Genomic DNA, 22,358 nt, shown 5'->3' with positions numbered 1-22,358 from the left:
GCCAGAGGCATTTTTAAACCCTGGGAGCTCTGTTTCTGGCAAATCCCCAGAAGAGCTGGGAGAAGTGAACATGCTGACAGGAGTGGCGCCGGCAGCCCAGGGGGGATGAGCGCTGTTGAGATCATTTGCACAGAGTGGTCAAAGGCGCAGACTAAGTGGTTTAAGCCAGCGCTGCTGTGATTTAATGAAGGCGCTGGAAGTGCTCTGGTGCAGTTCTGCCTGCAAAGGGAGGACGCTGGCCAGGCCAGGCAGGGCTGGCACTGCTGCTCGGCCGGAGCGCTCCTCTTCCGTGCCCAAACAGCTCCTGTTCGTGGTAGCTGCTGATGCTCTTCCCTTCTAGCAGAATGGGGGCTGTGAGCATATGGTGGGGCAGATTCTGAAGCCAAGATCAAGTACCTCCTTGCAAAAGTTGCACGCAACCTCATGTCTTTACAAAGCCAAAGGATGTGTATGAAATGCCGGAGGGCTCTGGGATTGGGAGAAACAGCTTCATCCTGCCCCAGCGGGGTCCCCATGCCCTCCATGAGGCTTGACATCCTGCACTGTGACAAGCACCTTCCTGATGGGGTGGCTGGGCAAGGCTTGACAGCATGATTGCAGGAGGGTTGCATTTGCCTTTGGAGCCACCAGTGTTGGTTTTGGTTCCATTTGGGATTCCTCTGTTCTGTGGTGGCTCTGGCCATGGCCTTGTTGGTGCCAATTGCAGGCAGAGCTGCTCTGCCAGGTCCTGTTCTCTCAGTTGTTGTTTTTGTACCATGATCTGTGCTGGCAGAAGCAACGGCTTCCAGCTCTGACCTTGTGCTCCTGTTGTAAGTGGTGTTGGGATGAGTCCTTCGCAATGGCTCTGAAGCAGCTGAACACATCAGCTCAGGCTCCTGCTGTCACCTCCCTCATCCTGCACAGGGGATGACGCTCTGCCTCTGCGGACAGTGCTGCAGAGATTTCCCCCACCTGACCAGCACCTTGTTTCCCCCAGCAGGGAAGGATGCTGAGGGTTGTGGGCAGAGTGCCAGTGATGGGATCCACCCCTTCCTCACCCTTTCCTGATCCTCTGCTTTTATAGTGCCTGAGATATTTGTGACTGAGATGTCATCTCGATAGCATCCAGCACCAGGTCCCATCGTGCTAACCGTGCAGAGCTGGGCTGCCCAGGCCGAGGAGGCTGCAGGCTTGGGAAAACTGGAGCTGTGCTACCTAAATGATGGACACAATGCAGTGGGTGGGTGTGGATTTGGGAGGTGACTGGCTTCATTCCCACCTGAGAGGGGCCAAGGAGCCTGGGTTGGGGCAGTCTTGAGTGCCAGGGGCAGCCAGCCACCCCTGGCACGGTGACATCCCTGGGCTGTGGGCACACAGCCAGCTGGGTGGCCCTGTGGAGAGGCTGGGCACAAGACCTGCTGGACACAGCTCCCTTTGCCAGTGCGGGCAGGATAGGTGCTGACCACAGCTGGTGGCTGGGGCTGTGGTGCTGCTGTTTGTGATGCTGTTGAGTAGCTGAGCTCAGCTTTGTGTCCAGTGAGACTGGGTGAGGGAGCTTTGATGTTTCCTGAACCACTGCAAAGCTGTGGCTACCTGCGAGGAAGAGGAGGCAACACATTTCCCCTGCTCCATCCCAGGAGCATCCACGACCCTGCAGCTGGCTGGGAGCAGAGGAACACGTCTGTGCCCAGAGCCCATGCTGGAGGAGACCTGAGCATAGCTTTTCATCACAGCAGTGAGGACTCATCGGTGAACTGTGGCTGTGGTACAGAGAACCACTACCAGGAGGCTGTGAGAGCAGCTGTGCACACTGAGGCTCCACTGTGCTTTCTCTCTGTAGCCATCAGGACAACTTGCCTGTCTTGGTCAATAAAATGTCATGAGGACATACATCCAACCAAGGCAGTTTGGTCCTTAGCCTGGTGTGAATGGGGGTTACACAGGAGGTCACTGGCCTTTGTAAGAGAATCATAGAATCATGGAATAGTTTGGAAGGGACCTCAAAGCCCATCCAGTTCCAACTGCCCCCCCCTGCCATGGGCAGGGACACCTCCCACTGGATCAGAGGCTCCAAGCCCCATCCCACCTGGCCTTGAACACCTCCAGGGATGGGGCAGCCACCCCTGCTCTGGGCAACCTGGGCCAGGACCTCCCCACCCTCACAGCAAAACATTTCTCCTTAAGATCTCATCTCTATTTCCCTTCTTTCAGCTGAAAACTGTTCCCCTCATCCTGTCCCTGCACTCCCTCCCCAGCTTTCCTTAGAGAAGAGAAAGGGCAGATGGTCACACGTGAGCTGTGCCCTGGGTGAAGACCATATGCTCTCCTGCTTTTTCTTCTCTCCCTGCCTGTTTGGGTAGAGCCACTTGTTGGGCATTGCAGTGCAGAGGGCAAAAGTGCCGCACAGCAGAGTGTCTCCCACCTTAGAGCTGCCCCAGAGAAACTACTTTGGGGAAAAAAACCCAAACCCAACTGTGAAACTGCAGCAGAGTTTCATTTAGCAGGAAGCACTGGAATCGTTTTGCGGCTCAGTGTCGCCCGAGGACAGGACAGGGCAGGAGAAGGAGAGCTGCAGAAATGAAGGTGACAGGTTTCAGGGTGATCCATAGCTCTTCCTCAAGGCAGAGCACTCGTCCACTTTTATCAGCAGGTAATAGTGCCTCCAGGGACCGCTAGCAGAGCCAGAAATAGCACGAGGGGCATGAGGGAGTGGTGTCTGGGAGAGGCTGGGGCGGCTTTAGCTGCTGCTTGACACGGGCATTAATAACCGCAGAGGCAGAGCCGAGCGTTGCGCTAGCATCGCGGAGCTGCGGCTACAGGCACATGTCGGGACTGGGGCTGCTGGAAGGAGATGCCGCTCGCTTGGCTTATTCAGCTGGGATGCAACTGAGAGCCCAGATTTGGTAGGTTTTACTTTCTAAGTTTGCAGCCTACGGGCTGTGCCCTTTGCGGGGCAGGATCCAGCCACAGGTTGAGGAAACAGCATCGCTGGGAGCACTGATGTCCCTTCAGATCAAAGGCATCTGCTCCACTCTCTGTGCTGCTCCTCCAGCATCTTTGTGCTGGGATGGACCTTGCTATCTCCTGGGGAACCTGTGGCTCCTGCCCAGCTTCATTCACTTCCAGGCTGGGTGTGAAGGGTTGGTGATGAGCAGCACTGGGGCGGGAGGGGGAACGTGGGGGTGTTCGTAGTGATGTTTTGAGGTTCCTTTGCCAATTTGGGCATGTAGGGCTGTGCCGTTGGCATCGTCTGGCTCTTGTTGAGGGAGTGACGTTGTGTGTGCTGCCAACATGGACTTTCTGCTCCAGGGCTTTTGGAATCCCTCTCTTTACTGGGACAAACCAGTAAATCTAGCCCTTACCGCTGAAATCAGAGCTGTGTGGGGGCTCGTCGGTGGCACTGGGCAGGGGACAGTTTGGATTCAAGAGCTGGGACTGATGGGGTGGCTGCGGTTTGGAGCTGGGAGCCCAGTGCTGCAGTGGTAGCACCGCTGTGTTAACTCCAGCTGCTCGGCTGGAGTACACGAGGAGATTTTGTCCCAGGTTGTTTGCTGACACCTTCAGCAGCTGAGCCCAAGCGCAGGGTGCAAGCCGTGCCTGCAGCCCCAGCTCCCTCCTGCACGCCCTCTGCTATGGGTAAAGCTGGTGCCCTCGATTGAACATCAGTTCTTGCTCACTGCTTTAAAATTGTAAAATTGGGAGAGGAGCAGAGTGCGGCCCCTGCAGCAGCAGGGCTGGGTGATACCCGGTCAGTCCCCGTCTCAGTGTAGACTGTGGACATGGGTTCATTTCCTTCCACAGAGGAGGGTTTCTCCTGCCAGGGCTCTCAGACATTTCAAGCCCAGGGATTTTTGGGTGGTATAAACATTCACAGCCCCACAGGCATCTCATGGGAAGCAGATATCTACCCTCGCCACCCTGCCCCAGCGCTGTCGGATCCTGCTCTTTGGGTTTATATATCCACGCTTGCTTTTGCTGTTACACTAATTGCTCTGTATCAATTATTCATCAATTCAGTAATGAAGCAGGGAATGGGTAGAACACCCTGCTGTGCAAGGAGCCCTTGGCTCCAGCCGGCCCCACAGAGCTGTGCTGGCTCGAGGAGGACAAGGAGCAGAGCTGCCTGGGGGATGTTCCTTGTGAGCATTTTCAAAATGACTCCCATCAAAATTGTCTCAGATTTTGGTAGTTCTGCTTTGCGCTTCTGGCTTTGTTTTCTCCCTCTCAGCCCTGTGTTGTGGATTAGATGCTGCTTCCTCTACCTCTGTTCTTATGTTGTTAGGGGTCACTTTTGAAGTCTCACGCTGCACATCATCAGAGGTTTTGGTAGCGTTTCCCAGGGCCAGTCAGAAATTTCTGTTCTGGTGGATCTGGGTGCAGTTTGCCCCATGCTGAGAGCTGAAACTGTAATTAACTTCTTCCAGTTTAGGAAAACCTACGTTGGAAACGTTGCTGCTTCCCCAGCTGATGTAGGCACATCCCTTCTGCGCTGGGGAGGAGCATTACCTGCACCTCTGGAATGCGTGGCCGGCAGTGAAGCTGTCTGAGTCCTCCCTGATATCCCCCTGGAGAGGGACCCGGTCTCATTGCTACAGAGTTAAATGCTTTTGGGGTCAGGTGAGGCACCTTTGAGGAAAGGTGGATTTAAGCAGGAGCCAGAGAGGTTCCTTCTCCATGGAACTCATGGAGGATGGGGACAGGTCATGAGAGCAGCTCCTCCAGCAGTGTCTTGGGAGGTCCAGTAACTGCTCTTGGGGTAAGAGCGCAGTCGGAGCACTGCGTCCTCCACTGTCCTGCTCTGCTCAATGTCCAACAGTGTGATCTGCAGGGACTTTCCTGCTTTTTCCAATCCTTGATTTTGGCTGAGGAGCTCCCTGGGTGCAGGATGCTGCAGTTCTAGGCATGTTTAGCCTCCTCTTCTCCACTATTACTTCAAGAGAAAGCTATGTGTTGCAAAACCCAGGCATCTACGTCAGGAGCCCGAAAACGCAGAATTCAATTTTCTTGTGCCCAAGCTTTACTTGAGCCACAACGGCTCCGTGGCTGCGAGGAGCAGAGGCTTTGAAATAAGAAGCTGAGAGCCTCAGAAAAATCCCTGACCTCCCAGAGCTGGGGATTTAAGGGAATGCCAGATATCATACCATGAGAGCTGGCAGCACCAGGGGAAGGCCAGGGCAGGCTTCAGCTTGCAGCTGTGTCCTCTCTGTGGCTGGTGTTTTCCCAGCTGGAAGTCCTGGCCACCAGAAAGGACACTTTATTTAAAGGAGCACCAGAGAAGTCGAGGCCACGCTAACAACCCCACATCTGTTAGTTGAAATATGCTTTGCTGCTGTCAGAGCGGCAGCGATCCGAAAAAAATGGTCAGATTACAGAGCAAAGAGCAGAGGTTTGAGGTACTTCTCCCTCGTCCTGGTTTCAAGAGAACTTTTGAGTCAGGGAGTGCTGCCCAGAGGCAGCGGGAGTCCAGGCAGAGGGTTCCAAGTGCAGAGACTGAGGATGCTAGAGCAGGCAGGGCAATGTTTGGCTTTTTTGGGGTGTGTTAAGGCTAGTTCTATAGGGAAATTGATATTGTTGCTCTGATCTCAGACCAGTCACTCTCCGTCTCTAACATGATCCCTCGTAGCCATCCTTGGGCTTGGAGGAGGCTCGCTCTTCTAATTTCTGTTCCCCTTCTTGGGACATGCTGCCTTGACCACTTAGTCTGAGATAGAACCTGGAACAGTGAGGAGTGTGAGGGAGGAAGCAGTAAAGCTCCCAGGCCATCCCGGCTCAGGACAGGGAAATCCCGATGCTGAGGATGGGAAGACAGAGATGCTGAGAACAGGAGAACCTGCATATTGAGGACAGGGACACCTAGATGTCGAAGGAAAGGAGACTGAGAGCAGTGAAACTCTTAGGGGATGGGGAGATCCAAATATTGGCCACTGGCTTCTTAGCTACTGGTGCTGGCCAGGGGAGAGGGACCTGTGCTGCAGTGAGATATCTGACTTTGAGGTGGAAGGACAGATGTCACTTCACCTCCCTGCCCAGACAGCATCAGCACTGCCTGTGTCTGCTGCCTCCTCCGGCAGCCCCTGGGCAGTGATGATGGTGAGAAGGAAACCTGGTTGTATCCCAGTTCTCGCTGGCCTGGCTCAGCTTTGTGCAGGGAGATGGCCCTTGGCTTCGTGCTGATGGAGGCCTTGGTGCCTTCAGCCACCATCAGGCTACTTGACTGGCTGTGATGGCGTTACTGCTGTTTTCTTCTCTCTCTTTCCCCCACCAGTACGTGGCTCAGCCACGGCCCAAGTCCAGAGGAGGCAACTAAGCTGATCTGAGAACTGGATCTTCTCCCACATAAGGACAGGCAAAGAGAGCTGGGGTTATTGAGCCTGGAGAAGAAGAGGCTCCAGGGAGACCTTAGAGCAGCTTCCAGGACCAAAAAGGGCTCCAGGAAAGCTGGGGAGGGGCTCTTGATCAGGGAGTGCAGGGACAGGACGAGGCGGAATGGTTTTGAGCTGAATGGGAGGAGATTGAGATGAGATCTTAGGAAGAAATGTTTTGCTGTGAGGGTGGGGAGGCCCTGGCCCAGGCTGCCCAGAGCAGGGGTGGCTGCCCCATCCCTGGAGGGGTTCAAGGCCAGGTTGGATGGGGCTTGGAGCCCCTGATGCAGTGGGAGGTGTCCCTGCCCATGGCAGGGGATTGGAACTGGATGGGCTTTAGGGTCCTTTCCAACCCAAATCACTCTATGATTCTGTGCTGAGAGGATTTCACGGCCCCGCTGATGCTTTCAACCAGAGATGGAAACCTCGCTTGGTGGTGCGGCTCCTGATCACATCCTCTCCGCCACTGAAGAGCAGCAGAGTCTCTGATCGAATTAGAGCAGGGATTTAATTTAATCCCTGAATGTCTCTCATTTTAAAGGAGCCTGTTCATTTCCTCCTGGCCCCTTATCTGATGCGGGCACCCAGCAATATTAAGCAGAAGGACTGGACAGATAGGGAGCTGCTGGGGAGGGGGAGAGCTTTGCAGAGAGTGAACTGAGGGCTGCGTGGGTTTTTCCTCTAATTATTTCATGAAATAATGATGACAGTGGTTGCAGTACAAATAAGACAAACAGCATCATTAAAACACGCTGGTGAAACCAGCATCCTTGCATGGCAAGTCTGGAAACATTCCGTTTTTACAAGAAATTACCGTGGGGGGAGTGAAACAGCCCCGAGGATGGGGTAAAATGAGCCTTTGCTTTGTGTCTCCCACCAAATCCAGATGGTTTTGGGACAGGACAGACATCGCAGTTGGGGCCGAGGACATGATGGTCTCTGAATTTTAGTCTTCAGTCTTGCTGGGGTGGTTCAGGTGACGCTAAATGACTGCCTGCAGTGAGTCAGGGTGGAGGGGGACAGCGTGGGTCCTCTTCATGCTTATAGGTGTAAGGAGACCCTTTTGGCATGATAAAAAAGGATATGGTGAGCTCCTCTCGGTGCTGCCCAGGAGGCACCCAGCTGCAGCTCTGAACCCAACCATTTTTTTGGAAATCTGTCCCGCTTTTCAGAGCCGTTAGCTCAGGCGGGTGCCTGCGGATGCTGCCGGGGGCCGCGAGGTCTCTGCGCCATCCCCTCTGTGTAAAGCAGATGGTGCTGAAACCAGGACTTAAACACCTCCAGGGTATTTCCTGGGGATGACAGCTGTTTTTGCAGCCTGACATCTGCATGCAGGTCCCGGGTGACATCCAGGGCAGGCTGTCAGCCAGGCACAGTGGCTCTGCAGGGTGAGGAGGTGTTTAACAGCAGGTTGGCTCTCCCAGGGCTGGCTTGTAGGGGTCTTCTGTCAGAAGCTGGGACCACCATGGGTCTACAGCCTCTCTCCTCCCCATGACTGCCTCTCTTCCCCCAGGATGTGGGGCGGGATGGGCTAATTCCTAGGGCTGCTACGTGTTTTGAAGCTGGTGGCCTTGTTAGCTCCAACTTTCTGGTTGCCATCAGGCTCTTGAAAATGCCTGGATCTTAACTGGGGCTACAGTGATATTTTTTGCTGGGGGACCTCGTGCTGATCCTGTACAATGATCCCTACCCCAGCCCTACGGGGTCTGCATATCTGGGAAGTGCTTCCCAGGGTGGGGATTTCTCTGTGCTTTGGTCTTTCTCCCCTGCTGAGCTTGTTTTACCCCTTAGGCTCAGAGTGCTCTGTGCAAAGGGAGAATCACACAGAAGAGAGGGTGCAGCTCTGGCAGTGAGGGGATCTCAGCGCTGGCTCCTCCTGCTCACAGAAACACCTTAGAGGACTTTTTTACCTTTAGCTGCTCCTGGCTTCTCCACTTGAAAGGGCAGAGCTTGCTCAGACCTTTCCTGGCTGCAGAGGAAAGCTGGCAGAAACCAGCCCCAAAGGCTTAAAAACCTGAAAGGAGCTGGTAGGAAAAATTGTGGTTGAGCAGGACCACATCTGCACAGGGCATGGTGGGGTGGCTGTGGGGAACCGCACAGTTCAGGGCAGCTGGTCAGGGAGGCTGAGCTGCTCGTGGCTGTGGCCAGGCTGAGCTTGGGCAATCCACCACTGAGCAGAGCCCGGTGCTTCCCTTCTGCGTTTAGCAATGTGGTACAGGAGGGATCGGAGCTGCGGGGTGAGAGCTTCTAGTTTTCTCTGCTGCCCTCCTGATCTCTGCAGGGCTGAGCTCCCAGGGGGACAGGGGAATCATCGGGGTAAGGATGATGTTACCAGCTCTGCCTCTGCAGCCGAGTCTGTCTGCACTTGCTGTGCTGCGAGGCTGAGCCACTCACCACCGGCCCCCCTTGGTTTCCTCCAAATCTTCCAGTGCTGCTGAGTGTTGGAGGTGGGACCTGGGTTGCCCCATCCCAGCTTGCTGTTGGTGGAGTACCCAGCGCTCCAGGGATTGGGATCAGGACTGAGTGCTGGGGGAGTGATGAATGACCTGCCACCAGCTGGGGATGTGGGGTTGATGCTGTCCCACCCCTCTGGAGCACCGCTAGGGCTGCACAAATTGATGCCAGCCTTGTGGTTGGGGTGTTAGGAGAGGGGAGGCTCCACAAGAAAGTGGGCAGTGAGAGATTTGAAGGGCTTCTGCCTTCATCTTTCTTCATCTTCTCTTCTGGGCAGATGCTGGAGACGGACGCTGAGAAGCCAGGGCAGATGCACTCGGAGGATGGGAAGGCAGCAGCAGGCGATGCTCCTCCAGCTGCAGAGGCACCAGCGCCAGCTGAGTCCCGGGAAGCTCTGGGAACCACCCAGGGTCCTCTCCTGGCTGAAAAGCATCTGGTGGCCACCAAGAAGGGAGAGGAGCAGCCCAGCTCCCTGCAAGCCTTTATCATCCCTGAGCTGCGGCTTGACAGCACCTTCAGCCAGAGCGTGGTGGGCACGGTGAGTGGTACCACGGATGGTGAGGACGAAGAAGAGGATGATGATGAGGAAGATGAGGATGAAGAGGATGAGGACAGTGATGAGCACTACTTAGAGAGGAATGAGGCAAAGCGCAGCAGCATGATCGAGACATCGGGCTGCCAGCCTGCCTACACGCTGAGCGTGCAGAGCTCCCTGCGGCGCCGGACCCACAGCGAGGGCAGCCTGCTGCAGGAGACCAAGAGCCACTGCTTCACCTCTGACACCACCCTCAACTGCTTGGACAGCCAGGGCACCAAGGGCCACTGGGCCCTGCCCTCCCCCAGGACCCTCAAGAAAGAGCTCGCCAAAAACGGTGGCTCCATCCACCAGCTCACCCTGCTGTTTTCAGGCCACAGGAAGGTATGTGACCTGGTGTTGGCTTTGTGGGTTGGTTGGCTCCTGCTTGGCCACAGGAATGGGGGAGCTCCTGGGGTGGAGTTGTCTCACACATGGACTCTCTCTCAATGGCCGTGGCTTCTGAGGGGCCAGAAAGGTCCCTGCCACTGGCAGGCAGCTCTGGGAGATGCTTAGTGCCCAGGGGATGTCACCCAGAGCCAGTGCACTGCTGCTCTGGGTGGGCATCTCCCACCAACGGGTCCAGGTCCTACAGATTCTCATGTCCTGGAGAGCTGCTGAGACCAGAGGAGGGAGAGGTGCAGCTGGGTGTCTGCACTGGCAAAGAGCTGCTCGCAGTGCTGGGGACAAGGAACAGCCAGACTCCAGAGAGCCTCCAGTGACAGTCCCCTACGTGCTCAGGGATGCCAGGAGCAGTGTGACTGTTGTCTCAGAAAAGGGTTGAGATCAGCAGTGATTTCTGCCCCTAATGTGCAGAAAGCAGGAGCAGTGGAGCTCTGGGCAGGAGCTCTGTGCAGGGTTGGATTGTGCCCCTGGGGCTGGCACTCTGGGATGCTCTCCTGCCTCCCCGGAGCAGAGCTTGCTTTGGCTGTACTTATGCATAATAAATATTTACAGGAAGCACTGTGCCATTGCAGAGATGGTGTGGGAGAAGCATTGCTTGCCCCGTTGCCCCCGGGTGAAGCCTGGCTGGGTGCTGAGCACAGCTGCCTCCCCAGCACCCTGCTCTGCCCTGGTGCTCGCACCAGCTTGGGCTCTGCCAGCACCAGTGGCTGCTGCTTCTCTGCTTGGGACTGTGTTGCTTGGCTCAGGACCGCGTTGCATTGCTCAGGGTCGTGTTGCGCAGTTCACGACTATGTTAACATGGCTCAGGACGATGTCATCCTGCTCAGGACCACCTTGCAGAGTGCAGGACCACACCGCGTGGCTGGCTTCTTGGAAGGAGAGTCTGATACAGAGTCTACGCGCCACCAAGTGTGGCAGCATGGTGGGATTAAACCCACAATGGGGTTAATCCTCTCTCTGCTAGGCTTGTGCTGCTTCAAAAGCTGCCTCTGCTGCTATCTCCTGAAGCAGTTTTTGGGCTGCAAGTCCCTGAACTCTTACAGGTCTGAGAGCCGGTCAGATGGTGCTGCTGTGCAAAAGCTTAGCCCAAACTCTCTTGCAGGCTGATGCCAGCAATTGTGTGGGGGTTCAGACTCCCTCCCAGATGCTATCAAGAAGGGACATCTTGGTGGCAGGGACATCAATGCCACCTGGTGCAGATGCCAGGGAGGCGGTGGCAGTGTCAGTGCCTGGTGAGAGTGCCCTGTTAGGGCTGCAGGGGACGAGGCTCCTGGACAGAGATGTCACAGTGCCGCTGTGTGTGCAGCCGGGAGCGCACACCTCTGCAGCTAAGAAGCTGCTGCAGCACTGGCTGAGATTAGACAGGCTGCACACTCTCTGCTGGGAGATGCCGGAGGAACGGGACCTGTTCCAGCCCCAGAGAGCCCCCACTGCTCTTTCTGGGCTGATCCAGGTGGCATTTTTCAGCACAAGCAAACTGAGCTCCTCCTGCATGAAACTGCTCTGGTGCACATGAGACTGGGATTTTATGGAGCAGGGACCCGGGCACCTTGTGCTGGTGAGGGCAGTGCGGCTGCTGGACCTCCTGGGGCTCCCACCTCCAGCAGCTTTGTCTGCCTGATGCTGTAACCCCTGCCCGTATCCCCTCCTGGGACACCCTGTGCCCGGAGGCTGCCCGGGGGCCGGAGCAGGCGGGGTGCTGGGCTTGGTGCTGGGCCACCCCGTGCACTGGATTTCAGGCTACTGCCACCTCCCTGCCTACATGTTGAGGGGACTTTGTCAGACTGTGCCTTCTGACTGGTTTGATGAACTCTCTGAGGTTTCTGGAGCAGGACACTGCCATGCAATTCCCTTATGGATCCCCTCCACCAAGCTTCCAAGCCCCGGAGATACCTGCACCCGGTGGCCTTGTGGCAGGGCCACAGCATCCATCAAGGTGAACATCTCATCAAGACAAAGTGACTTGGCTGCTGGATGAGGGAAAGGCTGTGGATGTATCTTCCTGGACTTCAGTAAAACCTTTGACACAGTTTCTCACAGCATTCTGCTCAGAAAACTGTCACCTCTGGCCTGGACAGGCGCACACTCTCCTGGGTGGAAAACTGGTTGGCTGGAGGGCCCAGAGAGTGGTGGGAAATGGAGTGAACTCCAGCTGGAGGCCAGTGACAAGTGGGGTTCCCCAGGGCTCAGTGCTGGGTCCAGTCCTGTTCAATGTCTTTATCAATGACCTGGATGAAGGCATCGAGTGCACCCTTAGCAAGTTTGCAGGTGACACTAAGCTGGGTGGAAGCGTGGATCTGCTGGAGGGTTGGGAGGCTCCAAAGGGATCTGAACAGGCTGGACCGCTGGGCTGAGACCAATGGCATGAGGTTTAACAAGGCCAAATGCCGGGTCCTGCACTTGGGGCACAACAACCCTATGCAGCTACAGACTAGGAGAAGTCTGGCTAGAAAGCTGCCTGGATGAGAAGGTCCTGGGGGTGTTGGTTGACAGTGACTGAACAGGAGCCAGCAGTGGCCCAGGTGGCCAAGAAGGCCAATGGCATCTTGGCTTGGATCAGAAACAGCGTGGCCAGCAGGTCCAGGGAGGTTCTTCTCCCTCTGTACTCGGCACTGGTGAGACCGCTCCTCAAATCCTGTGTTCAGTTCTGGGCCCCTCAACACAAGAAGGATGTTGAGGCTCTGGAGTGAGTCTGGAGAAGAGCAACGAAGCTGGTGAAAGGGCTGGAGAACAGGCCTTATGAGGAACGGCTGAGAGAGCTGGGGGTGTTTAGCCTGGAGAAGAGCAGGCTGAGGGGAGACCTCATTGCTCTCTCCAACTACCTGAAAGGAGGTTGTGGAGAGGAGGGAGCTGGCCTCTTCTCCCAAGTGACAGGGGACAGGACGAGAGGGAATGGCCTCAAGCTCCACCAGGGGAGGTTCAGGCTGAACATTAGGAAAAAAATTTTCATGGAAAGGGTCCTTGGGCACTGGCAGAGGCTGCCCAGGGAGGGGGTTGAGTCACCTTCCCTGGAGGTGTTTAAGGGACGGGTGGATGAGGCGCTGAGGGACGTGGTTTAGTGATTGATAGGAATGGTTGGACTCAATGATCCAGTGGGTCTTTTCCAACCTGGTGATTCTATGATTCTATGATTATATGATCAGCTCAGGGCAACACCAGCCCAGCCCCCAAGTCATGAAGCTTGGAGCCAGGAATGGGAACTCCTGGGACTACCATAGCATGGGGGCTTTAGCAATTCATCCACTACTGAGTGAGACTGGAAGGTGCTCACAGCAAGCTTGACCCCACACCTGAGCTCAGCTCCGTGCTACCCAGGGCTGCAGGGCAATTTCCAGGATCGCCGCCTCGTGGCCGTGCCGTGGGAACTCGCTGTGCAGCCCTGCAGCCCCCGGCTCGTGGCTTTTGACACTTCCTGATTGATAGGAATGGTTGGATCCAGTGGATCTTTTCCAACCTGGTGATTCTATGATTCTATGAGTCTAAGATGAACATTTCAGAGGATAGGACTAATTTTGTTGGCCTTTTAACACCATCATGGCCAGCGCGCCTTCCCGCTCCCCTCCTTCCCTTGGTTGGGGCTGGAAGGGGGTTGTTTTAAGAGCATATTGTGGCTGGGAGCACTAGAACTCCTCAGGCGAGTCCTGCTGCTGCCTTTTGTCCCCAAGCGTGGCGGAGCCTCTCCGGACAATGGCAGGAAGCGTGCTCCGGCTGCGTGTCGCCCTGGCCAGCCCGCCTGCCGGGGCCCTATCTGCTCAGGGAAGGTGCTTTGCAAGGTTTGCATTGTTTGGGGCCGATAAACTCCGGAAACCCTGGCGCAGAATGGGAGGAAGTGTCAAAAGCCTCGAGCCGGGGGCTGCAGGGCTGCACAGCGAGTTCCCACGGCACGGCCACGGGGCGGCGATCCTGGAAAGTGCCCTGCAGCCCTGGGTAGCACGGGGCTGAGCTCAGGTGTGGGGTCAAGCTTGCTGTGAGCACCTTCCCGTCTCACTCGGTAGTGGATGAATTGCTAAAGCCCCCGTGCTATGGTAGTCCCAGGAGTTCCCATTCCTGGCTCCAAGCTTCATGACTTGGAGGCTGGGCTGGTGTTGCCCTGAGCTGATCATAGAATCATAGAATCACCAGGTTGGAAAAGATCCACTGGATCATCGAGTCCAACCATTCCCATCAATCACTAAACCATGTCCCTCAGCGCCTCATCCACCCGTCCCTTAAACACCTCCAGGGAAGGTGACTCAACCCCCTCCCTGGGCAGCCCCTGCCAGGGACCAATGACTCTTTCTGTGAAAAAGTTTTTCCTAATGTTCAGCCTGAACCTCCCCTGGCAGAACGTGAGGCCATTCCCTCTTGTCCTGTCCCCTGTCACTTGGGAAAAGAGCCCAGCTCCCTCCTCTCCACAACCTCCTTTCAGGTAGTTGGAGAGAGCAATGAGGTCTCCCCTCAGCCTGCTCTTCTCCAGGCTAAACACCCCCAGCTCTCTCAGCCGTTCCTCATCAGGCCTGTTCTCCAGCCCCCTCACCAGCTTCGTTGCTCTTCTCTGGACTCGCTCCAGAGCCTCAACATCCTTCTTGTGTTGAGGGGCCCAGAACTGAACACAGGATTTGAGGAGCGGTCTCACCAGTGCCGAGTACAGAGGGAGAAGAACCTCCCTGGACCTGCTGGCCACGCCGTTGCTGGTCCAAGCCAAGATGCCGTTGATCTTCTTGGCCCCCTGGGCCACTGCTGGCTCCTGTTCAGTCGCTGTCAACCGACACCCCCAGGTCCCTCTCCTCCAGGCAGTTTCCAGCCAGACTTCTCCTAGTCTGTAGCTGCTCAGGGTTGTTGTGCCCCAAGTGCAGGACCCGGCATTTGGCCTTGTTAAACCTCATGCCATTGGACTCTGCCCAGCGGTCCAGCCTGTTCAGATCCCTTTGGAGCCTCCCTTCCCTCCATCAGATCAATGCTGCCACCCAGCTTAGTATCGTCCACATGGATGGTACCTACACGATCCCTTTGGTTTGCCCAGAGCACCTCGGGGTGGTGGTTGGGTTGAGGAGCTGTCTGGGTGCTCCTCAGGCTTGAAAGCTGCCATGATGTGATTCCATTCTGGCTGAACTGCTTGCATTTTTCCTTCTTGGTGGCTGTTGGGGGGGTCCTGATTAATTTTGGGTGCCCAGCCTGGCTCGGCAGGGTTGTGATGGTGTGTGGGCTGGGGAGGGGGCTCTGTGCCCACCCAGGAGAGCAGGAACAGGAGCATCAGGAGTGGGGTTGCGAGTGTCCTCCCCAGAGGAGGTACCACTGTCAACGTCTTGAACCTGGAGGGGTAATTGGGCCACAAGCCATGGCATCTCCTTAGGTGCTCCAGGGACTTCACAGACTGGAGGTGACACAGGGTGGATTGTGCAGAAATGGGCATGTCCTGTTGTGTTGCCACAGCCAGCTGTGGTTGTGGGGAAGGAGCCTGGTGGATGCTGTGGCCCTGGGCTGGGTGGGCACAGGGACCTTGGGGAATACTGGCAGTGCTGGTTGGTGACACTTGAAGTGTCACGATGGGTGTGTACTGGCACGATGATGCAGATGCTGTTTTTCTTTTCCCCTTAGCTGAGTGGAGCTGACCCTGAATGCAGCTGTGATGAAGGGGATGAGACCTCCCGCAAGAAGCGAAGCAGGAACATGTAAGTGTCACATTGTGGTGGCTGTTGGCCATGGTCAAGCACCTTGTCTGATCCCCGTGGGTCCAGGAAGCCCTTGGGGCTCCTGTTGCTGTTCTCCCAAGCTTTGCCGGGAAGAAGGCAACGAAGAAGAGCATGAGCTAAGGTCTCACTATGGATGAGGAGTCACGGGCAGGAGAGTGGGCATCACACAGCCTGGCTGGGAGCAGTCTGCATTCCCCTCGCTCTGATGGGCAGGTCAAAGGAGCCGTGGTGGCATGGGGACACAGTTCCCTGGTGCTGGCACAGTTCCGCTCTGCTGGCGTCGGGTTCAGGGAGAGGACATGCGAGTGGTGAAACATGAGCTGGGGGCCTCCTTCCCTCTGGCCCCATGCCGGGAGGAGGAATGGGGAGATTTCCCACTGCAGGACGGGCTCCAGCCCTTGCTGCACGTCGCAGCGTGCAGGCCGTGAACACAGGGGCTGCCAAGGGACGCTTCGCTGCCTCCTGGTAAGGCTTTGGGGTGCCAAAAGTGGGCAAGGACGAGGCAGCCGTGGCCTTTGCTTCCTAGGAGCGCAGCTGCAGCTGGGTGGGGGCAGGCACTCCGGCAGGGCCAAGCGAGGATGTTTGGGAACAAACCACCTCCAGTTTTGTCATGGCCACCGGGATGCTTGGGGCTGGCTCGTTCCCTGCTCCACGTGGCTTTGTGCAGGTGGAAAAGCCGCACGTGGTTTGAACGGTCCAGGGGGTACGAGGGGGCTAAGCACACCGGCCGCAGATGCAGGCTTGACAACTTCGCCTCTCACGCTGCCTGCCAGCGAGCGGCACTCGCGTCCCATGCGCTTCCCAGCTGCAGCTGCCTATTTTTAGCTCTTTTTTTGTTATTCTCCCCCTGCCAACACTTGAAATTAAAATGAATCCCTCACGGGCTGCAACAGGGACGTCCCCCATCCGCGTGTCCCTGCTGCGGCGCTGAGCCAGGGGAATCGGGCTGGTGGGGGAGGCTCAGCCACGGGGTCAGGGGCGGTTGCAGAGAGCGTTTTCTCCTCACCTTGAGACAGCGGCGGATGCGCTGGGGAACCTCTTGGCATCGCACCGGCCGGCTATTGGCTGCGCAGCCCAGTTGCCACTTGTCTGCAGGGAGTATTTATGGTGCAAGAGGCTGGGGTTTGGCACTCCCCTCCCGGCAGCAGCACTCTGCCGGCCCCGCTCCCCTGCCGGCACTGCCCCATGTACCACGCCATGGTGGACTTCTCGGAAAAATACTTGGAAAGGTAGGACTGCAGCATCCTGCGAGGATGGGTGATGTGCTTTGCAGGGGGTGGTTCAGAAGTAGCGAGGGTGATGGTTCCTGACGTGGCCTTATGGCCGTGCTGGGGTGCTGAAGATCGCCTTATTGGGACAACTCCAGAGAGAAACCACCCATTTTATTTAAAATATTATTTTTACTGTGGCATTTTATACTGTGGGTTGGCTGCAACTGAAAGCTGTGCGTACCTGCGGCTGCTGCAGCCTGGTTTGGTGCCACTTGCTCTTCATTTGCAAATGTTTGAAAGAGAAGCAGCGGGTTTTGAGTAGGGGAACTTCCCTGAATGGTGCTTGCTGCCTTTTTACAGCTGGCAAATCTGCCCACAAGCTGGTGTGCGTCGGGCTGTGCGGGTGAAGGCAGCCCACGTGTGCTGGGGACACACACAAGGGCTTTTCAGAGCTTTTAAAGCCCCGCTGGGCACTCAGCTAAACCGAGAACACTGCTAAAATTGTTGCTTGGGGCTGTGTGGGGTGGTCTGTCCCGTGTGGCGGCTGGTCCTCGGCTGTGGGTGTTGCTGGCAGGGTGGCAACGGGAGGCAGATGGTGTTTGGAGTGTGATACTCTGTGTTTGGATCTGTTTTTCCCACGTTAGTGCTGAGCTGGTGCTGGGCAGCTGGTGGCAGCGGGTTGCGTGTCCTGCTGGGACCACAGCCTGGATGATGTGCATGCATTGAAACCTCCTGTGCCACCCTGCAAGGGCACAAATAGCACTAGGAGCAGGGGGCAAATGCCCTCTGCTATTCTTCTCTGGCTCAGGGTGCTCAGCACCATGCAGGACTGGACCCTGGGGTTGTCACAGCTGTTTTTTTCCAGTAGGTTGCTGTATTTTGCCCTCCTGGGATTGAAGAGAGCTGTGGGTCCAGATAGCATCCCTCAGGGTGGCATATAGCCTTGTCTTGAATCCCGACTCGTGTTCCCAGCCAGCCCTGGACACGGCTTGGACAGGCAGAGGTGGCTTCTCTGAGCATCCTCGCAGGGATCCACCAGGGTGGGGGCCATGAGAGGTGGCAAGGGGTGGCCTGGCCGTACCACCCTGGTGGCACCACCAGCCTTGGTGCAGGATGAGCATCCCCAGACACCCCGCGTGTCCCCTGCACCCCTCTGTGCTGCTGCTGTCATGCAGGGACTGTGCCACGAGGGGACAGCATCGTCCGCTCTTGTCCTCAAAGTCACCTCTTCCACCTCCTGCTCCCCAGCCTTGGTCCCTGGGAAGCCCTCCCAGGGGCAGGCTGGGGCTGGAGTGGGGGTCCTACCTTCCTGTGGCACTTGGCAAAAAGCTTTGTCCTGCTGGCAGGTCCCTGGGGCAACTGGGAGCCCCATGTCTGGGGTCTGTGCGGGGGTGGCGGACCGGGGTCCCCCGCTGCGTGGTAGAGCCGGGGGTCTGCGGGACCCCTCTGTGCTGGGCATGTGTGTCCCATCCCACCCCTGTTGGGGACATCCCTGTGGCCGTGCCCATCCCAGGCTGGCACTGGACCAGTGACTCCGATTCTACGTGTCACATCAGCGGGTGATGCGCGAGCTCACAGCCCTGTCCCCACGATGGGGACACGATGAAGCGCTGCTGGCCCACTCTGCCCCCAACCCCGCTCAGACTCCTGCTGCCTTCCCCGGGCGCCTGGGCTCTATAAATAGCCCTCATAAATCCCTGCCGAGATTATTTTCCCCGCCGTCTCTTGAAAGGCCCCACTATCCACCCTCGGCGTTGATTTTTCCACCTTTCCTTGAGTTTCCCCAGCAACGGCACAGCTGTCCGGAATAGCAGCGGGGCTGACACAGCCCTTACTCACTCGTGCCTCCTTCGCCCCACGTCTCATTTAAAGCTTCTTGGTGCTGAGCCCTCCCACTTCCGCGCTGCCTGCACCGGGCGGGAGCGTGGCACGCAGCCGGCCTCAGAGCACCCCGAGCCTTCGGTTGCGCCGTGAGCAGCTGCCAGGACGTCCCAGCAGCCATGCCCTTTTTCCGCGACCTTTCCAAGCCCCAACCACTGGAGTTTCACGCGGAGATGCTGCTGGGCGTGCAGAGACCCCACAACGGCAGCCTGCAGCGCCGGCACACCATGAAGGAGTAGGTGGTGGGCGAGTGGGATGAGAAGGCTGGCAGGTCCCTGAGGTGCTGGTCGTCCTCCCAACCCCTCGCCTGCCTGCTAAAACTTGCTCTTCCCTCCAGAGCCAAGGATATGAAGAACCGACTGGGGATTTTTCGGCGGAGAAACGAGTCCCCGGGGGCCAACCCCTCCGGCAAGCTGGACAAAGTGCTCAAGTCGCTCAAGTAGGTGCTGCGAGCGGGTAGCGCAGGGACTGGGGGGCTTAGGGGCTTGGGGACAAATTGTGGATGAATTCACATCACCTCCAGGGAGGTTTGGGGTCGCCTTGTTTGGGGAAGCTGTGGACAAACACTTTTTGTATCCGCAGGAGCATTAAAAACTTTTGTTGGCTGAAAATGCACTGCAGGCGGGTGGGAGGTCTGTGCCTGGGAGCGGGCACAGCGCAGCTCGAGCTGGAAATTTCCCTGATGGCTGCTTACTCCCAGTGCCTCTACTTGAAACTTTAACTGGCTGGAGAATGGTTTGAAACCCCACTTTACTCTGGAGATGCTCCAGCAGCCAGAGAGGAGCTCTCCATACTCTCACACCTGGTTGCTTATCCAGCTGCTTGAATGTGGTGGCTGAAATCCCTGCTGTCCCGCAGCCTCCTGGACATTGCCCAGAGGCAACTTTTCCAGTTCTTGCTGGAACACCCCAAGCAACGCAGCTGCTGACACAGACCTCCTTATATCAGATCCTCTTCCTGCCAGCCTAAAGGAAAAGGTTTCCTTCCAGCAGAGCCTCTGCGGTGCAAAGCCTGGCTCTGCCCATGGATGCTGCGGAGCTGGAGCTGGCCCCAGCAGGGCCAGTGCTTTTGTGGGATGGAAACATTTTTCTCGTGCTGTGTTGCAGTTTTCACAGCTTCACTTTGCCAATGCCCTGCCTTTCTCCTGCAGGCCCACTCCCGAGGAAGCTCTCAAGTGGGGGGACTCCCTGGAGAAGCTGCTGCTGCACAAATGTAAGTGTTTGCCCATCTCAGCCTCTGCTGCCGGGGGAATATCCAGACACGTGCATGCACGATGTTGGGATTTCCTCTGTTAAGACATTCTGGTGTTTGGGGATAGACAAAGAGAAATGAGGCTGCCCCTTGCCTGCATCCCTTCTGCTTCTGCCTGTGGGATTTTGGGGGGGGCCTGTGGGATGGGGCCGAGGAGATCTGTGGCTCGGGGATGCGGCCCTTTCCAGCCTGAGAAGGGAAGGGCAGGGATCTGTTCCCAACTCAGAGCTGTGCAGTAGGTCTGTGAAACAGGAGTTGCTGTAGAACATTCCCCTTCTTGCGCAGCTGGGGCACTCGCATCATGGTCACATCCTACACCCAGCTCCCATAGGGCCGGCCAGGACATCCTCTCTGTGCTGGCTGCTGCCCTGCTCCAAGCCCAGGCTCCCTCCTGGCTCTCTGTCCAGGCAGCTGGGCTGAGGACTGTGGATTCAGCACACGGATGGCTTGCGTTGCTCTGCTTCGCCTGGCAAAGCCATTGCTGCCTGCTTTGCACAAAAGTTCTTGAGGGGCTTTTGGAGGGAGGTTGTTTAGGGTGCAGCTTTGCAAGGTTGCTGGGCTGAGGGTCATGCCAGTGGGGTCATTCCCTGCCTGTGAGCTGGGAGTAGAGATGGGTCTCTGTCCCCACAGATGGACTTGCTGCCTTCAGGGCCTTCCTACGTACTGAGTTTAGTGAGGAGAACCTGGAGTTCTGGCTGGCCTGTGAGGAGTTCAAGAAGATCAAATCCCAATCCAAGATGGTCTCCAAGGCCAAGAAGATCTTTGCTGAGTACATCGCCATCCAGTCCTGCAAGGAGGTGAGGCCTGGCTCCTGCACTGGTGCGCAGCTCCATGGCATGACAGCTGCCTGGGGAGCTGCTCACCAGCGCTTTGCTCTCTGCCCACAGGTTAACCTGGACTCCTACACACGGGAACACACCAAGGAGAACCTGCAGAACATCACCCGCAGCTGCTTTGACCTTGCACAGAAGAGGATTTATGGGCTCATGGAGAAGGACTCCTACCCCCGCTTCCTCCGCTCTGACTTGTACTTAGACATAATTAACCAGAAGAAAGCCAGCTCCCCACTGTAGACCCAAAGACTCTCTTGGGGCAGGCTGGGAGCTGTGCGTTTACATGGAGTCGGGTGGCGGAGGCCCTCCCGGGGACGGAGGACGGCAGGAGCCTGCCTTCCTCTGCCGTTTCTGCCCCCAAGCCATATTCCTGCAGTGGATGGGTGTGGGGCAGCCAGAGGCACTGAGCATGAGGCCAAGGGGACCAACAAACCAAGCAGTCTGGTACTGCTCCATCGCCCCGTCTCACCATCGCTGGTACGACGCCTTCGGGGTGGCTCTGGCATGGCTCCCACAAGACTACTGTGAAGCACGCGCCTGCGCTGCAAGTGTTGTTGGAAGGCAATGAATGATCCTGACTTGTTGAGGAAGAGGAGGACTTCCGTGCAGGGCTCCAGCAAGGGGACAACAGCACCGACATGAACCCCTTCCCCAGCTAAAAGACTTCTGAACTGGACCAGCCCCATGATGCTGCTGTGCTTCCCCGTGCCGGCGATGCCTGCTGGCTCCCCTGAAGCAGCTGTTCCACAGGAGCCTGGCACTTTCCTTGCTCATGGTCCCTCCGGGAGCAGCAAAGCTGGGTCCTTCCCCTGCACTGGAGGCATGCAAGGCAACCGCCTCCCACTCCTACCCCTGGTTTATTTATTGACCTCCTATAGCTGGACGCATTGCTGTGTAATAGGAAATCCTCGTGTCCTTTCCCATTCTGAAATTCCAAGTGCAATATTTGTGTGTGTCGCGGCGGAGTTCTCCGGTGGAGTGGATGCCTTTTTGTTTTATTTGCCGAGTGCGTACAACATTTTCTAAGTTAGCAGGTTTTATCTGACCAAACGCGTTCCCTAGCAGCGGGCCGCTGGGGGAGCCTGGGTATATATATCGTGCCCTGACGACAGAGGGGTTGCTGATGGAGAAAAGCAGCTCTGGGAATCAGACGCTCTCCTTTCTCTGGATAACGATATTGTGGTTTGAGAAGCGGGGGTTATTGCTGAACCTGGCTGAGCTGGATGGACTGCCTGCCTCCAGGCGCCCAGTTTACAGTGCGAAGCATCTCTGCAGCTAGCGAAACTACATTGGCATGGTCATAGGTAAATAAAAGGAGAATATAATTTCTTGTAGCTGCCTTTTCTTCGTGGTGTGTTTCTCAGCGCTGGTGGAGTTGGGTGTCCCCTGCTTCACCGAGGAGCGTAAAATCCTATTACTGCATGACTAAAGAAGGGAAAATATGGTTGTGTGAATTTCTGAGCTGCTTTTCATGACAGAGCAGCTGCCCTGTGCTCCTGAGGCCAGGTCTGGGTTCCCTGAAGGAAGAAGTTTTGCCCAAAACAAGACTGTTCCCAGGGACAGTGTTTGCTGCTTAAACGCGGCAGGGCATGAACCTCTGAATGTGGAAATGCCCAGAAACATTAAGTGACCTAGTGTAGCTCTGTGTCCCCCCTGGGGACACACCAAAAGAAGCATCAAAAAGCCCACCAGTGCTATTTCAGATCCCGGCTGTGCAGCTTGGCAGGGCTGTTCCT

The 22,358-nt window shown here is 56.6% G+C and overlaps 1 protein-coding gene across 9 annotated transcripts in view; it reads left to right on the top strand.

Annotated features, from left to right (window-relative positions):
• Positions 1-21,956, top strand: part of RGS3 (regulator of G protein signaling 3) — a 96,095-nt gene extending 74,139 nt beyond the window's left edge. For 6 of the 9 annotated variants that reach the window (XM_069873060.1, XM_069873058.1, XM_069873061.1 and 3 more), the window contains 6 exons: positions 9,073-9,714; positions 15,352-15,425; positions 18,876-18,977; positions 19,689-19,750; positions 20,420-20,586; positions 20,677-21,956. In XM_069873060.1, the coding sequence (XP_069729161.1) occupies positions 9,073-9,714; positions 15,352-15,425; positions 18,876-18,977; positions 19,689-19,750; positions 20,420-20,586; positions 20,677-20,862 (1,233 nt within the window). In that variant the 3' untranslated portion in view covers positions 20,863-21,956. Of the gene's footprint in view, positions 1-2,802; positions 2,883-9,072; positions 9,715-15,351; positions 15,426-15,449; positions 16,676-18,298; positions 18,774-18,875; positions 18,978-19,688; positions 19,751-20,419; positions 20,587-20,676 lie in introns of those variants that run through there. The other 3 variants (XM_069873064.1, XM_069873066.1, XM_069873067.1) reach the window with 3 other exon arrangements.
• The last annotated feature ends 402 nt before the right edge of the window (positions 21,957-22,358 follow it).

Source organism: Phaenicophaeus curvirostris, chromosome 20 (assembly GCF_032191515.1).
Source record: "Phaenicophaeus curvirostris isolate KB17595 chromosome 20, BPBGC_Pcur_1.0, whole genome shotgun sequence".
Taxonomy (NCBI): Eukaryota; Metazoa; Chordata; class Aves; order Cuculiformes; family Cuculidae; genus Phaenicophaeus; species Phaenicophaeus curvirostris.
This window is presented reverse-complemented; position numbering and strand designations above follow the sequence as displayed.